The 18,367-nt window shown below is 35.9% G+C and overlaps 1 protein-coding gene across 1 annotated transcript; it reads left to right on the top strand.

Moving 5' to 3' along the window:
• Positions 1–5,218: 5,218 nt before the first annotated feature.
• LOC123657771 (synaptic vesicle glycoprotein 2A-like) lies at positions 5,219–17,994 on the top strand. Its single transcript, XM_045593284.1, has 10 exons — positions 5,219–5,312; positions 10,569–10,727; positions 11,332–11,494; positions 13,696–13,817; positions 14,081–14,325; positions 14,864–15,012; positions 15,691–15,847; positions 16,419–16,702; positions 17,247–17,374; positions 17,821–17,994. The coding sequence occupies exons 1-10, from the start codon at positions 5,258–5,260 to the stop codon at positions 17,871–17,873; spliced, it is 1,515 nt and encodes a 504-aa protein (XP_045449240.1). The 5' UTR covers positions 5,219–5,257; the 3' UTR covers positions 17,874–17,994.
• The last annotated feature ends 373 nt before the right edge of the window (positions 17,995–18,367 follow it).

Below are 18,367 nucleotides of genomic sequence, written 5' to 3'. Positions count from 1 at the left end.
GCCACGGTTCACTTAAACCGAATATAAAAATCATCATATCAAAAAAAATCGATCTATCGGGTACATCGTTCCATAGCTTAATTGGCTAGAGCGCCGACACGGTCAGTCGGAGACGCGGGTTCGAACCCCGCTGGAGCGGTCAATTTTTGATATGATATTCAAAAATGTTTAGAATTCCTAATGTGTGGGTAACACAAAAAATAAAATCGTAGATAACACATCTGTGATTGCGGACTCGATTTCTGCTCGGGATCGATATTTCTATTTGTAGAAATATTTATTTCCGGTCTGGTTGTGTGGGTCTCCCACTGTGCCTCGGAGAGCACGTTAAGCAGTCGGTTCCGGTTGTTATCATAGATACCTGATATCGAACGTTAATCATAGTAGGGAACATATCTGCCAACCCGCAGTGGAGCAGCGTGGTGGATTAAGCTCCTACACTTCTCCTCCATAAAGAAAGAGCTCAGCTGTGGGATGTTAAAGGCTAAATGAATGTATTATCATAAAAAATAATTTCTAGTTGACATTGAACCCGACAGAAACTTAAAAAAATATTGTCTAAACACTTTGTAATATCTTCTTACATAGCTATTAAATAGTGAATTGATCTCAATGAAAATTAAAATTCGATTTTCATTTTCCAGCACCTTTTGGTACAGGCGAAAAGAATGGACACGTTGAGTACGAGACTGTACTGGAGGCAATTGGTGAGTTGGTAGTTTTTTTCCAAACATTTGTAGCTCGTTGGGGATGGCAGATTTTGAAATCAGGCTTCAAAATTGGTAGCCATCTGTAAAACTTAGAATGACGATTTATTCTAAGGATGTCTCTTAGTGATATAAGACCTTGACGTGTGATGCCGGTATGGAAAGCTGGTAATGACAATAAAACAAATTGGTTAGCTAACAGGTAAGTGGGATAATTATAAGTTTGTATATTATATAGTACAAGTATAGGTACTACTCGTACATACCGTCGATCCTAACTAAAGGGGTTGTTTCATTTTGGGCCAGGTCTTTGTACAGTATTCGAAAAAATAGTATAAAATCATAGAAATTAAAATAAAATATGCATTTAAGTAGTTTTACAGTGATTTAGAGGTAGTTTATAAAATTGATAATTGGGTACATACGTAGAATTGTAACTCTCGAAGTGCATCCACGCCATCTACCTATGTATTTTTGTTATCTATGTTAGATGAAATGTCACTATTTAAATAAATAAGACATTGAAATATCCGTCTCAGCCCCTTTTCACAACCCATTACTAGACACAGGTCTCCTCAGAATCGACTTGTTGTTGGATGCGTAGGTACCAATTGTTTTAGTTATTTATAATAATGTAAAATGTCATCATGACATTTGTGTACATGTCATTGTCAAAAAAGGATGCCAAGTGGTTGCGATTTTAATTCTTAAAATAAAAACTACCTCGTAAAAAAGGCCTTTTAATGAGAAATAATGAAGAAATAATTACTATTTCATGAACCTGAACATTTTAAAATACTGTACAAATACCTAGCCCAGGCTCCATATAAATTTGAAACAACCCCTTTAATTATATTTAGTTTCTAATTATTATTATTGTAGTAACAATCGTAGTTACTAAAAATTTATAGACGTTATTCAATTATAAATTTATCACGACACTTTAAAATATTATACTTGTTTACAATTCACAACTTAAGAACTAAACATTTACAAATAGTCGCGGTATAAAACATGTCCACGTGGAATGGTACCAAGAATGCTGGCAGCATTTCCCCGTTGAATCACTATGCCGATTCACTGGGCAATAAATGCTGTTGATGTTCTGTGGTAAGAAATTTAGGTATTTACCTAGATTGGAAATTAACATTTGTTATATTGAAAAGACTTTTTCGGATTTCGGATTTCGGACGTTTCGGATACTTTACAGCAAAACTGCGATAAAATCCGAAAAAGCTGTTTCACTATCACCATCATCATCACCATCACAGTAGCCTTTCACAGTCCACTACTGGACATAGGTATCCACAAGTTCGCGCTAAAAATGGCGTGAACTCATGTGTTTTGCCCATAGTCACCATGCTGGGCAGGCGGGTTGGTGACCGCAGGGCTGGCTTTGTCGCACCGAAGACGCTGCTGTCCATCTTCGGCCTGTGTATTTCAAAGCCAGCAGTTGGATGGTTATCCCGCTACCGGTCGGCTTTTTAAGTTCCAAGGTGGTAGCGAAACTGTGTTATCCCTTAGTCGCCTCTTACGACACCCACGGGAAGAGAGGGGGTGGCTATATTCTTTAGTTCCGTAGCCACACAGTACATTTTACGTATATTAGTGGTATATTATTGCATTCAGTGAATGATAATATACCGTTTATTTTTTTTATTTTTTTTTTATCTTGAAATATGAATAAACACATACATAAACGCCGCACACTTAACGGCCCTTAGTAAGTAGGATTTACTCGCGTGTTGAGGATCTGCAAACACAATACACATGCACAAACACTCAGATAAACAGGCACAAACACCCAGACCACTGCAAATACGAGTATTTATATGATCTATGCACGGAACTAAATTAATAGCGTAGGAAATGGGATAGATTCAAACTTTCGCGAACGTGGTCGCGAGCACTAACTTATATTTTATATATTAATTCACATCAAGCCTCTAATATCCCACTGCTGGGCATAGGCCTCTTTCCCCATGGAGGAGAAGGATCAGAGCTTAATCTACCACACTGCTCCACTGCGGGTTGGCGGATGTGTTTCCTACGTACGATAGTAACGATCGCTATCAGGTATTTATGATAACAACCGGGACTGATGGCTTAGGGTGCCCTCCGAGGTACGGTGGAGAGACCCACAAGGACAGACATCCAAACCGGAAAAAAATATTTCTACAAATACAAATATCAAACCCGAGCGGGAATCGAACCTCAAAACCGTTGTTATTTTAGGGAACTACTTGCACCACTACACCAGAGAGGTTGTTAATATAAATGAATATACAACATTAAATATATATATATATGAATACATTTTTTTATGAAAATTGACGCAAACTAATAATTAGCATATTAAGTTTGTGAATTTTTATAAACGTACTGTTCCTTTGACAGGTTTCTAAGTAAATATATAGAAAAAAAAATAATTTATATAAAATTATATTACTATAATAATTGACATCAAGGTTAGCACATTGTTACTTATTTACATAACTTTAATAATTAATTTTAAGACATTTTAACAATTATTATTTATGCCGATTTTGGGAAATTTAATTATAAGTAATTTTAAGAAAACTTCAGATTGGTTTAAAAGTTTTACAGCTTCATTCTTGTAGCTGTCACAGTGCGATGTTTTACTGCCTAACCTTGTAAAGAACAGGTTATCAAACGAAATTTTATCAAATTGTATAAATAAATAAGTAGTAACATAATGTAAATGCATTTATTGTGTCACACTTCAGCCTATCGCAGTCCACTGCTGGACATAGGCCTCACCAAGTTCGCGCCAAAAATGGAGTTAACTCATGTGTTTGGGACAGTGGACTTGATGATGATGAACGGAAGTTGAGAGGGAGATATAAGAAAGATGGCGCTAATGAAGCTTTACTTCAGTCGTGTGGTCTAAAGCACACTCGTTTTTTTATTGGATAAATTAAAAAAAAAAATCTTTCAACCCGAGAGTTATTTCTCAGAGTGATAAACTACATTTTAACGGAAAAAAACAGAACAGCCAAAAAGCTATTATATAATAATTTTGGTTCATTATTAGTTATTTACTACAGCGTATCATTAAATAAATAAATAATTACTCGAGCAATTCCCAAAGCGTGTGTGACGAAAGCAACTTTATTTATAGTGATATGCAAGTATGAATGTATACAACTGCTTGTATGTTGAATAATTAAAAGTTTATTTTGTACCTAAATATGATAAAGATACACACGATCTAGTGCCAAGTACGTGAAGTTGCTGAATATCTTGCTTCCCGTGACGTGGATCTTTCGTGACATGAATACAAATAGGGTTATAACAAGTATTTTAAAATATTTATTTAAAAAAATATATATATATAAACAAGAGAAAGATATTTAAAAAATAATAATAAAAAAGATATTAATTTTTGTTTGTTATAATTTAGAAACCGCTCATATACAGAACTGTGCAACTTTCAGGTTTTCAGCCTTTACGTGGACTTAAAAATTTTATAGTTTTAAGTAAGTCAATAATTATTTTTTAATATATAAATAAATAAACTTAAAAATAATCCTGCAAAATAAAATACAAGAAAAACACTTTTTTTATTTTATTTAATAATATAGATGAAAATATTTAACACATCAAAAATGTGCAACCCTATTTCAGCGGCCTTGTGTCTTCAATATTCCTTCTCTCTGGCCGACTGCCATGTTCGAAATTAAATCAAGAAACTTTAACTATTAATACATTACTGAGGGAATGTAGAAACGAGTGTTTCGTGTGTCAGTGTAAACGGCAATGTATGTGAAGTGATTGAATTTTTTCGTTGTTTATATTTAATGAAATTGGTGGACTTTTAGCTTTAAATACGTCAAATGTTTAAAAGAGCGACTTACACTGAATCAGTTAAACAGCTTTGAGTTTTTTTTACTGTATTAGTTTTTCTACTTACGTAGGAGATGATGTGTCAATACATATTGTAGCCAGTAAAATGAAAATAAAACTATAGATTTATTATATAAATCTTAGAATGGTTATACCATTAGCTGCCCTCAACATCGTCAACGTGATTATTTTAAATATACATATATATATATATATATATATATATATATATGTTTATTATGTATGATGCAGAAATGCTGTATTATGAAAAAAAATAACGTAGGCGTATTTTGCCACATAAAAAAAATATTTTTCGGGACAAAATATAGTCTTCATCGTTCATATATCCACATTCTTTTAGTCACTCTAGTGTAATTGAATAGCATCATCGATTTATCCAAACCATCACATTTGTAATTTAAACTACGGCAGACATCTATTGCCCACGAATAGTTTGTTATGAGCGGTAATTGAAACCATGACATGCCAGTGCAGTGACAGCAGTATCAACACCTTGTCAATTTCTAAAAATAAAAAAATAAAGTTGCAGCGATCATCAAACCGCTACATAAGTACATGAGCGTGTTTTTCGCTTCACTGCACGTTGTTCTCATCATGACTTTGAAATTGTTTCAACAGCTTTTATTCAGTCGTGTTTCAGGTTGTTTACAAACGGACGCACAATGGATAAAGAAAAAGAAACTCCGACGCCTTTCGAAGACGCCTTGGAGAGAACTGGTACTGTCATTATTAGTAATTATGTGGTTAGGAATCATTGGTTTCTAGAATTCCATCGATAGTATAAATGATATTTTGTTTAGTTATTATCTTTTGTTCGTCTTCGATTCGTGTCTTACATTGTTATAGATTGAGTCTGATTGTTTTGAGTGATGTTAGTAATTTTTTTAAAACAGTGATTTTAAATCGGTATTGTAAAGAGTAAGCACCTGCATACTTATACTACATTTACTGATAGTTAATGTATGTAGGAAGTAAAAGAGGCACTAAGCTTTAATTTTGAGTTAACAGACTTCGAATGAAAACATCTGCCTGATATTTTGAAATTTGATAATGGAAAAAAATGAAAATATATCATACATCTGTTGGTATCTTTTGTACAGATCACACAATCCTTTTGGTATCTTTTATACGTCAGATAACTTCATCAGTAACATGTAAAATAGACCCTAATTTAGAATTTTTCTTTAAGAAAATTTGGACACAATTAAATCATTTTGCATGTATTTGCCAAAGCAAAATGTTTACCAACTCTAAATATAGGACATCTACAGATTTTAATTTCACTGAAAGCTAATACTCCGTTGTTTGAGTACTTAATTTTTTTTAATATACATATCATAAATGATACAATTTAAAAAATGGCAGTTATATTGACTGTCGATAGTCGTTGAAATTTCATTTAGCATGTCAGTGACGCGAATGCACAAAATTTCGCATATCAAAGGCGCAGCACTCGGCCGCTGCGCCCGCGCCCGTCATGAGCATGTCGGTGACGGGAACCCATAAGATTTTACCCTACCAAAAAGTGTCCAATGCGGCTATAGAAGATTTCACTTCAATAAAACTACAAATGCATGATTTTTTTGTTTCTGTGTTCAATGCAAGATTCTGTTTTTTCAAATCAATCTTAATAAAAAAGTATTGTTAGATATTGGTGATATTCGGTGTCCTATTATACGAATCTAAATCAATTCAAACTCTGAACTCGCTCGCTGTTGCTAAACGTTCTCTAATGACACATATATTCAAGTTGCTATGTATACCGTATACCTAAGTATATACATAGATATTTTTGAAGTCTTTCTTCACGCACGCTTGACTCGGCGAGTAAGTTGGTGAATGCGTGACGAGAGCGTTATGAAAATTTTCATCGGGTCAGGCGAACGGAGCAAGAGAGGGTGCGAGTACACATTTTCTTTCTCTCTTTCTGTCATAGCCAGTTACGTGCAGGCCTATTGTGCTTCAGTCATGTGGTCAAAGGTCAAGCACACTCGTTTTTTTTTAAATGCATCTTTTTTACGCTAATGCTAGTTGAAATAGTGAAATTGAATTTCCCAAAGTTTTTATTTCTAAGTTTTCGGACTGTTAAAATTTTGTCTAAATAGCAGTTCATTGAACTATCACCGAAGCTATAATACCTAGTTGTTTTTGCCATTTTCAACTGTAAAACAATTTGTTGTCATTTCAGTTGATAAGGTCATTAACTCCTTTATATCGTGAATTCATTAATTAATTAATAATAAGTGTGTCACATTCAACGACTAGGCACTGAATGTCAAACGTATGTGTCGTCTATACAAACCTATACATATCTATACGCTTCAGCCTGTAATATCCCAATGCTGGGTATAGACCTCTTTCGCCATGTAGGAGAAGGATCAGAGCTTAATCCACCACACTGCTCCACTGCGGGTTGGCGGATATGTTCCCTACTATGAGTAACGATCGCTATCACCTGATTTACCTTACCTGATTATCATGTACGCTTAACGTGCTCTCCGATGCACGGTGGGGAGACCAACAAGGACTAACAGCCAAACCGGAAATAAATAATTGTATAAACACAAATATCTACTCCGAGTGGGAATCAAACGCGCAACACTCGGTGTTTAGGCGCCGCCGACACGGCTCACCAATACACCAGCGCGGACGTCAGCATATCTATAACCTATCTTAAATTTTTACCAAATAATTATTTTTATTTGTAAGTGAATTATTCACTAACGTGTGCAATAAATATAATTTAAGCGGACTTTGTAAATGAATAACAATGAAATAAAACAATTAAACGTAATTTATATTCTCGTTTTTGATACAAAGTGCAATTTTAAAAACTTTCATTATTTTATTTTTGTTAATATTTGTTTTTTGTTTTGGGGTTTCTATCATTTGGTACATATTATTTAGTATTTTTTTTAACCGACTTCCAAAAAGGAGTTACTAAAAAGTTCTCAATTCGACTGATTTTTTTTTTTATTAATGTTACATCAGAACTTTTGATCGGGTGGACCGATTTCGACAAATTTTCTTTTAATCGAAAAGTGGTGTATGACAATTGGTCCCATTTAAATTTATTTGAGATCTAACAACTACTTTTCGAGTTATATCTAATAATGCGTTTTTACTTGACGCTTTTTTCGTCGACCTACGTTGTATTATACCGCATAACTTTCTACTAGATGTACCAATTTTGATAATTCTTTTTTTGTTGGAAAGGTGATATCCCTAGTTTGGTACCACGATAAGGAAACCAGGATCTGATGATGGAATCCCAGAGAAATCGAGGGAAACTCTCGAAAATCTGCAATGACTTTTTACTGGGTGTACCGATTTTGATAATTTTTAATTTAATCAAAAGCTGATGTTTATCATGTAAATTTCAAAATTATTATTAAATCACATATAAATTTTATCGAGATCTGATAACTACTTTTTGAGTAATCTTTGATAACGCGTAGTTACTTGACTATATTTTCGTCGATCTACGTTGTATTACTCGTCGATGAAATTGAAGGCGGTTTTTTTTTTTTCGTTTGTGAGCAAACACATTTTGTATATTCCAGAAACAAGTGATATAAAAAATTAAGGCAACTCATTATGTTCATGTAAATACTTTTTGTTCTAATTATAACTCATCACTTAAGCTTAATACAGTCCACTGCTGGACATAGGCCTCCACAAGTTTGCGCCAAAAATGGAGTGAACTCATGTGTTTTGCCCATAGTCACCACACTGGGCAGGCGGGTTGGTGGCCGCAGGACTGGCTTTGTCGCACCGAAGACGCTGCTGCCCGTCTTCGGCCTGTGTATTTCAAAGCCAGCACTTCGATGGTTATCCCGGCATCGGTCGGCTTTATAAGTTCCAAGGTGGTAGTGAAAATGCGTTATCTATGAAATTAACGAAATAATTACGCTTCAGCCTGTAATATCCCACTACTGGGCACAGGCCTCTTTCCCCATGTAGGAGAAGGATCAGAGCTTAATCCACCACGCTGCTCGAATGCGGGTTGGCGGATATATTCCCTACTATGAGTAACGATCGCTATCAGGTGTACATGATTACAACCGGGACCGACGGCTTAACGTGCTCTCCGAGGCACGGTGGGGAGACCCACAAGGACTGCAAAAACATTAATATCACGGCAAGCACCTGTATGCGCAATATAAATGTTTGTCATGTGCGGGGATTGAACACGCAACCGCCAGCGCAACAAATTCAATCCATGCTGTAACCTTTGCGCCAACGCGGCGTCAATGAAATAATAATCACTTAAAATGATATAACTTTAAAGTCAAACCATAAATTGATGCCTGCTATTCGTATTATTACAGTTAATGCTATTGTATTATTATATTTACATAAAAAAAAAACTATAAACGCTGTGAAACGTCATTATGAGCGTCATCGTCAGTACTTTAAAACAATTGTACTTCCCATTTTTTCACACACGTTTCTTATATATTTTCTTAAACAGTAAATTCTATATTTTAAAATTAAATGCAATGTATATCAAGATTCAGACTGTTACATGCCACTGCTTGGCATAGGCGTCTTTGTCCATTTAGGAGACGGGTCGTAGGCTGTAGCTCATTCCACGACGCTGCTCCACTGAGGGTTGGCAGATATATTGCCTACTATGAGTAACGATTGCTATCAGATGTACACTATAACAACCGAAACCAAGAGCTTAACGTGCTCTCCGAGGCACGGTGGGGAGCCCCACAAGGACTAACAACCAGACCGGAAAATAAATATTTGTATAAACACAAATATTCATCTCGAGCGAGAATCGAAGTCACAATCACCAGTGTGTGAGCGCTCATACGATGCGCGCAACATTGCACAGTCGAAAAAAAAGCAAGCAATGCATTACATGCATTACAGCCTATACAGTCCACTGCTGGATATAGGCCTCCACAAGTTTTAGCCAAAAATAACGTGAACTCATGTGTTGTGCTGTGTGGCTACGGCACTAAAGAATTTAGCCACCCCCTCTCTTCCCGTGGGTGTCGTAAGAGGCGACTAAGGGATAACAAGGTTCCACAACCACCTTGGAACTTAAGAAGTCGACCGATGGCGGGATAACCATCCAACTGCTGGCTTTGAAATACACAAGCCGAAGACGGGCAGCAGCGTCGTCGGTGCGACAAAGCCAGTACTGCGGTCACCAACCCGCTTGCCCAGCGTGGTGACTATGGGCAAAGCACATGAGTTCACGTTAAGCAAGCAATAATAAGCAATAAATATGAGTTACGGAATTCTTTGAAGGCGAGCGTCACTCGCATTTGATCTTTGTCTGCAGACACAATTCAAGTGACATTTACATAATTTGTGATTATTTTTGAATTAATGCATATATTGATAAAGCACAATAACAACTATTTGCATTACAGATGTAGTTTTTGAATAACGTACATGTATTAATGTAGTTCGTAACTTTCAAATTAATAAGTAAAAATAAAAATAAGAGTTAAGTTTGTACTTTATAATGTACTTTTTTGTGTAATTAGGCAAACAAGCGTACGGCTCACCTCATAGTAAGCGATTACCGTAGCTTATAGTCTGCAACACCAGAAGCATCGTAAATGCCGTGCCAACCCTTTCCCCAATTTGCCCCAGGAGCTCTGGTCACCTTACTCACTAACAGGAACACAACACTGCTTGAAAGCAGTATTATTTAGCTGTCATCTTCTGTAAGGTCGAGGTACCATTTCCTGCCGTGCCCTACGTCAGATGTTTAGTTAGAACATACGACTCTACTGAACCACTTTGCTTGAAAACAACCGACAGATATAACCATATAGAGATAAGTTATAATGTGCCTTAACCTATTTAAAATTATCGTCGATAATGACTCAGAAAATGGAGAAATCGACCTCAAAAAAACTTGCCTACAACTCAAGGTACTCTCACCGTATCATAACAAACGTCGGTTTTGTCAACATTCGATAACTTTTTTTTAAATATTTACAGGTAACGGTCTGTACAATGTACTTCTCGTTCTGACCTGCGGGTTGATTCTCCTTGCCATTGGCGTGGACCTCTTCGGCTTCGGGTTGGTGGTGTCAGTGGCCTGCGACCTCAACATCACCGTCGCACAGAAGGGAATCTTGACGTCATTACCTTATGTTGGTAAATATAATGGATTATTTAAATATCTCATCTAAAAATCCTGTAAAGGAATCGACTATAATTATGTTTATCCCATAAACAAGAATAAAATATTGAAAAGTCTTTAATTGTCAGTTGTCTTAATACCTATTATTTTAAGAAGTGAAAAAGCACTAATGCACTAATGTTTCATGCAAGGTTTCGTCCAAGCTACCACTGTAAATCTGATGATTGAAATATTCAAGAGCCAGATATTTTTCACGATCGGAATCGATCACTATACAACAAAAGGCTACGTTTAACGTATTCGAGTAATTATTGTTTGTTGAATACGTAAATATTTTAAACACATGTAAACGGAGGCGAAAATGGACACCCAGAAATGGCACGGCCTAGAGTCCAGCCTCTTGCAAATAAAAAAGTTCACGAACAACCTTAGTATCTAGGTGGACGGGATAAAGGAGGAAATTGAAGAGACCATGACCTTAGTACCTTAAGCTTTGCGCTTGGCTCAAGAGGAAGTTACAATATTCCTCTTCCCGACCCTGGTCTCTGGAACCTAGGTCACTGCGAACTGTGTTACAGGTCTAGTCAATAACAATCTTTTATTTTCTTTTCTTCTCAGGTATTCTGCTAGTTTCTTACATCTGGGGATACATCTCAGACACTTGTGGACGAAAGTTTTCACTCATCGTTTCCGTCCAAGCTGCCTTCGTGCTCTCCTGCCTCGCCAGCTTCTCTACGAACTGGTGGATCCTCGGTCTAATGAAGTTCTTGTCTGTTTGTTTGTAAGGTTTTTTCTTTATCTATACTAATATACTAAAGCTGATGACTTTGTTTAAACGCTCTTATCTCAGGAACTAAATCGAATTGAAATTTTTTTTTTGTTGAATAGTCTTATTACTAAGAAAGGCTATATATAGGCTATATAAAATTTAACCACAATTATTGCTTTAACTAATCTCTCATTCACATACTTTATAAAGGTAGATTAAAAACATTCCAATATTTAAGTGTGAAACGGTGTTGTTACTCAACCTTTGTTATTATATACAACAGATAATAAATAAATGAAAATGTCATATGACACACATACGGTCGTCTGTTTCTACGGTAAGCAACTTAATGCTTGTGTTATAGCTAACAGCCGACTGGTATAGCTAACTTTTTTTTGATAATTATACATAGAAATAAGACATATATAATTAATTCAAATATAACACTCAGGCGGGAATCGAACCACCAAACCGCGGAGCAGAAAGCAGGTCCATTACAAACAACGCCAATGGTCCAGTCAAACATCAGATATACAAATGTTATTTTTTTTCTGTTAACAAGTACTCGTTGTGTTTCGAAACTGACATTTTTGGCAACGTTCCTAATTACCAATAAAATTTATTTCATTTTGTCATTTACTCTGTTAATATTACATAAAGGTAAATTAAGATTAAAACTTCTCAATTACATATATTTTGGATTGCCGTATTTTAAATATTTTATGATCTCATCATCGTCATTACAGCCTATACAGTCCACAACTGGACATGGGCCTCCCCAATCTCCCCTCATGCGTTTTGCCCATAGTCACCACGCTGGGCAGGCGGGTTGGTGACCGCAGTATTGGCTTTGTCGCACCGAAGACGCTTTTATAATCTATTAAGCGAAAATTTTCTTTATGTTCTTGTGATTGTAGTTTTCTTCTGGATCTAGACTCTGACATTCAAACTCATATAAATTGTTTTTTTTTTGTTATTCTTACATCGGTTGCATAAATGGTCGTAAACATGTCATATTAATAATGGGGAATATGTCATATTAATACAGCGCAATTTATTCAGGAATTCATTACATTGACCCGCACTAATTGAACCATGTGATTAATTTGAACAACAGTGTAACGGTATCCGCGGCAATCAAGCCGTTTTCAAGACCAAGGCAACAATGTGTTTATAAAAAGTTATTTAATAAAACAAACGTTAGAACTATATATACTATAGAGTCAGTAGAATTTTTATGTTTATTTCTTGATGAATCAAAAATTTAGCAAATAATTAGCTTTTTTTATTTCATAACATATTAACTTTTGTAAATAAAAAATTATGTCAGTGCATTTAAATGTATTTTTATATCGTTCATGTTTAGTAGCAATAATTCGAAGCGTATAATTAATTGTATTATTGATGTGTAATAACGGTGCACTGTATACAATTCACACTAAATTCTAAAGCTCGTTTTCCCCTTTTTAGTTGTTATTTATCGCAGTCGGGCTTAAAAAAATATGTAACTAGTAATAGTAGCTTATAGACGTCTGCAACACCAGAACAATCACAAACGCGTTGCTGACCCTATCCTTAATTCTCCACAAGAGCTCTGGTCCCATTATTCTTTATCAGGAACAAAACGGTGCCTGAAAACACTATTATTCGGCTGTGATCTTCTGACGCCGCGTTGGCGCAACGGTTACAGCCATGGATTGTGTCTGTTGCGCTGGCGGATGCGGGTTCGATCCCCGCACATGGCAACATCTTTATTTTGGCCATACAGGTGTTTGCCGTGGTCTGGGTGGTTGTGCAGTCCTTGTGGGTCTCCCCACTGTGCCTCGGAGAGCACCTTAAGCCATCGGTCCCGGTTGTTATCATGTATACCTGATAGCGATCGTTACTCATAGTAGGAAATATATCCGCCAACCCGCATTGGAGCAGCGTGGTGGATTAAGCTCTGATCCTTCTCCTACATGGGGAAAGAGGCCTATGCCCAGTAGTGGGATATTACAGGCTGAAGCGATCTTCTGTAAGGTCGAGGTACTCCCCAGTCGGGCTGCTCCATATTTTCAGCAGGAAATTTATTGCTGTACTATTTTTAGTCTTCTACTTTTGTCAGAAATAAAATTGGCGTTGTTTGTAATAACCTAACGAACTCCATAGTTACCAACTAGTGTAGTAAGACTATTTACGCTTAAGTTAAATACATAAACAATTTTAATTTTCAGTTCATGTGCAGCCAATTCTGCCACCTATACTCTCGTAGGTGAATCTTGCATCAAGAGAGTGAGGAGCAAGTACATGCTTCTGATGACATGTCTGCTTATCTTATCACCTGGTATTGGAGCAGGTAGGTGATAACTTACAATCGTTGATAAATTTTAAAGTATATATTTAGAGCTCATAATGATACCAAGAACACATGTCTCATTCGTATTTTGCATTGTCATTTCGCAGTGCGTACTTGTTGTTTTGCTGCCTAGTACCAAAAATTAAATAAAAAAAAAAACATATTCTAATTCCATTCTTAGATTACATTTCAACAATAGTACATGATTACAGAATAACTTGCTTAGCAACAATAAATTTATTTTTAACTCTCTTTAATTCCAGTTATGTCCTACCCAACTCTCTTACTTGACTTCGAGACTGAAATACCATTCCTCGGTATTAACTTCACACCATGGCGTCTCCTAATCATTGTCCTGGCGTTACCGTTGGGCATCGGTGGGGCTGCCATCTGCTTCTTCCACGAGAGTCCAAAGTTCTTGATCAATTGCGATCGGAACGACGAAGCGATAGAAGTGTTACAACACATGCATTCTATTAACAATCGAGATTCAAAAGATAATTTTCAAGTAAGTTGACTAATGGTAGAGGGTTAAAAATCAACTATAATTATTATAAGGTTCATTGGAGAAATCACATCCAATATTATAAAGAAGAAAGATTTGTATTTTTGAAGAAACTCAAAAAATAAGAGACTGATTTGAAAAATTCCTTTACCAGGAGACTGTTACGTTATCATTGAGTGACATATGCTATATCTTAACGGAAGAAAATAGAATGGTCAAAATCATGTAGTCCATGGGCATCAAATGGGTGAAGCAAAAAGTATAAAAATAGTTCTAGGATATGCTCGCCTACAATCAGAGTGAAGGAACAAAAAACCTTCTTCTTAATTAGCGAAGTGGTATTTTACCCAATATGAAGATATATAGGATTTTTGTTTTCTTGGAAATATATATTATAGTCAATGAATGACTTTTTAAAGAAAATTATCTGATTAAATAAAACTAAAAACAAAAATTCTTTAATATCTCGACAAAACAGAAAACACGCTCCTTTAAATTTCTAGTACAAGAAAATTAGATAAATTTCATTGATATGTTCCAGGTAACATCAATATACTTAGAAGACGCAGTGGCCACAAAGCAGACATCTTTATGTCGTGCTATGTACGAGCTGGGAGCACCTCTGTTCCGACCTCCTATGCTCTGGAGGACCCTCCAACTGTTTTTCATAGTTGCTGTTGTATATTTCACGTAAGGATATTTTAAAGTTACTTAAGAAAACTAACTCCTTCTCAAAGTAGGTCACATTACAGTGGGTCTGACAAACTTTAAATAGCTATTACTGATTAAGTAATCAGAGTTACCAACGAGCGGGTTCTTAAGATTGCACAGCTGCAGCTTCACAGCGTTACTAAAGCAGAAATGGTTGTGTTGGCAGCCCTCGCGCCTGCCTCGGCAGATCTTGCTTGGTACTGTAGAAAATGCAAAACGTAACATGGGGAGGCCCATGCTACGGTTCAAGGATTGAGCTAAGCGATATATGCACGCCTTTGGTATCAGCCCCTGAAACTGGGAAGCAATTGCCGAGAAACGTGACGGATGGAGAAAAGTTGTTGTGGAAGGACGTAGGTACACGATCAAGCTTGGTTTGAGACTTTGGCGGCAAGAAAAACGTGACAGCAACAGCCTTCCTACGTCACTAACACCGGGTGGTGTTAGTGACGGAGGAAGAGAAGTTTACCTGCGGGGCGTGTAGCAGAGGCTGCAGCTCAGGTATCGGCTTATTCACTGTTTAAATCGTCTGCAACAGACGGATTGAGGCCAATGATGAATTAGTTATTTCTATATATCTTTTAGGTGTCTTCAATATTTAGATTATCAAAACTATTTAATTTGGAATATTAAAAAATCCTTCTAACTTCTTTACAGTAACAACAGTCTCCTTGTATGGCTGCCCTACATCATGAACACAGTCATGCTGAGCATGGAACAGAACACCACCACTGTTGGAGACATCTGCTCAGTAATCTCTATAAATCCAACTTCGGAGATCAATGGAACTTTATCAGCTAATGCCACTGCGATCGTGAGTTATTTTACTTCGTGTGTTAAGAAAGTTGTTTCTAAGCTAGACATGATTTTAGGAGGTTAGTCCATAGCACGAAATACCTACTTTAAATTTGGAGCAACGTGGCTGGATCTCTAAGTACAGACGATTACAGCCAAATGATACTGCTCTCAAACAGTGTTGTGCTTGTGATCATATTGTGACTCACAATTTGTGAGTAAGGAGCGGGAAACATACAAACACTTCCTTGAATGCTAGAAATATCTATGGACCGCAGTGACCATAATAATTTTAGAACAGATAATACTGTTGAGTCGTTTGTCCTACTTTTGATGTAAATAAGGATTTCTTGGATATGCAGTGGCGGTTGGCAAGTAGCTTGTAATCATCTAGTAGAAAAAAGATATTCTTTCGGAGTGCCAAATAACACAAATGAACAAACAACGCTGGGAATTAGTCTGCCCATACGAAGATATGATGTCAACGGGAACCGAATTAGCGAGTGCTAGCATAACAGCCAGCTACAATCACAAAAACTTTTGCTTATTTAAACATATTTTGTATAAATACATTTTTATTTCCATTTCAGACACCAGAAGTATGCCTTGGTTACATCGAAGACAACGTGATTATCACTCTATTCATGGCACAAAGCATTTACGCTTTTCTAACTTTCATTATCTCCTACCTCATGAAATGGCGGAGGATTGTACTTTTGACTATCTTAACTATCTCATCTTTAAGTGGAGTTCTACTAAACTTGATGCCTGAGCCTATTTCAAGCGTGTTTCTGTTGATGGTCTTCACCTGTACGAACCTTGGTATGGGCATCTTGGCGTCTTATTTTGTGGATTTGTACCCTACCTCTTGTAGGTGAGTTATTAGTTTTATTATAGTTTATTTAAAATCTTAAGTATGTGGCAGACAACAATATATTTAAATTTAATTGAAATCACGATAGATGACGGAAAATTACCATAATATGTGGCTTATTCCAACAATTTCAGAGCATTTAACTAAATATAGTATATCTCAGTCCAATTTTCCACTTACTCTGCTGGGATTTATTAAGCACCAGCAACGTTTTATACGTGATTCTCGTTTGAATACAAAATTACGTCCTCTCGTTTTCTATTTATTTATTTATCTTATACTTCGGTCTTCAATATTACGAGCGCAGATAAAAAAATATTGAGATACTGTAACAGAAAAATACCGTCAGTGTCACTATCGATTTCTAGTCTCAAATAATAAATCGCTTGTAGGATAAGCAATAATTCATGATGATAATGATGATAAAACATATGGGGATTTTAGAGCCTTTGGATGTTAAGTTTAAATTTAAAAAATATATTCCAAGCACAGATCTCGCAAAATATATATTTATAAATATATATACATATAATATTTATTACAGGGGGATGGTGGCTTGCCTCAGTATTATGGTCGGTCGGACGAGCACGTTCATCGGCATCAACGTGGTTGGCAACCTCATCTTCTATCACTGCCACGTCACATTTTACATGTGGGCGCTTCTTGTTTTAAGTGAGTTATTTATGTTTTAATTAGCTTTATTTTTAAATCTAAAATAACATTAATTTTATTTTTACTGTGTAAAGGTATAGGTGTAATATATTTTGACGACGCGTTGTCACAGCGGTTGCAGCACTGGCTTTTGCGCTGGTTTTTTTACTGACTAAGACACTTTCATTGTTCTGCACTCATATGGATCAAATGAAACCCTACCGTAACGGTTAATCCATCCATCTATAACTGGGCTAATTTCGAACCGTAATAAATATACAACCGTATCCACATCGAAAAGTTTTCTTCGAGTTATATATTTAAGAGTAAGCAAATTAAATTCCCCTAATAATGAAACAGTATGCCCGAAGTTTCGGATACTTGACAGCAACCATGGTCACGGGAGGACAGTCCTCTCTGAGTGAAATTTGCGAAAACAATATCTAAATTCCCTTTTTTATTTACAGGTAGTGTATTAGCAGCTTGGTTTTTACCTCCAGACAAACCTCTGAAGAGTTAAAACTAAATTTAATCACTTATTATATTACGGTCTGTGATTTTAGATTATATAAGAATATTACTTATTAATTATATTTAAGACTATTTGAGATATAATTAGTAGATAAACATTTTTACATCGCCATGTTTAAAAATATTTTATTTTGTATCTATGGTCTTAGTTACTTATGAAATTTTAAATATGAGCTAAAATAAACAAGTCTGATGATTGGTTAAAAAAAAATCAACGATTGAAAACTGTTTTTAACCGACTTCCAAAAAAGGAGGAGGTTCTCGATTCGACAGTATTTTTTTTTATGTATGTTACATCAGAACTTTTGACTGGGTGGAGCGATTTCGACAAATTTTCTTTTAATCGAAAGGTGGTGTGTGTCAATTGGTCCCATTTAAATTTATTTGAGATCTAACAACTACTTTTCGAGCTATATCTAATAACGCGTTTTTACTTGACGCTTTTTTTCGTCGACCTACGTTGTATTATACCGCATAACTTTC

The sequence above is a fragment of the Melitaea cinxia genome, chromosome 11 (assembly GCF_905220565.1).
Source record: "Melitaea cinxia chromosome 11, ilMelCinx1.1, whole genome shotgun sequence".
NCBI classification, from domain to species: Eukaryota; Metazoa; Arthropoda; class Insecta; order Lepidoptera; family Nymphalidae; genus Melitaea; species Melitaea cinxia.
Note: the sequence above shows the minus strand (reverse complement) of the source record. Positions and strands in the feature narration are given on the sequence as shown.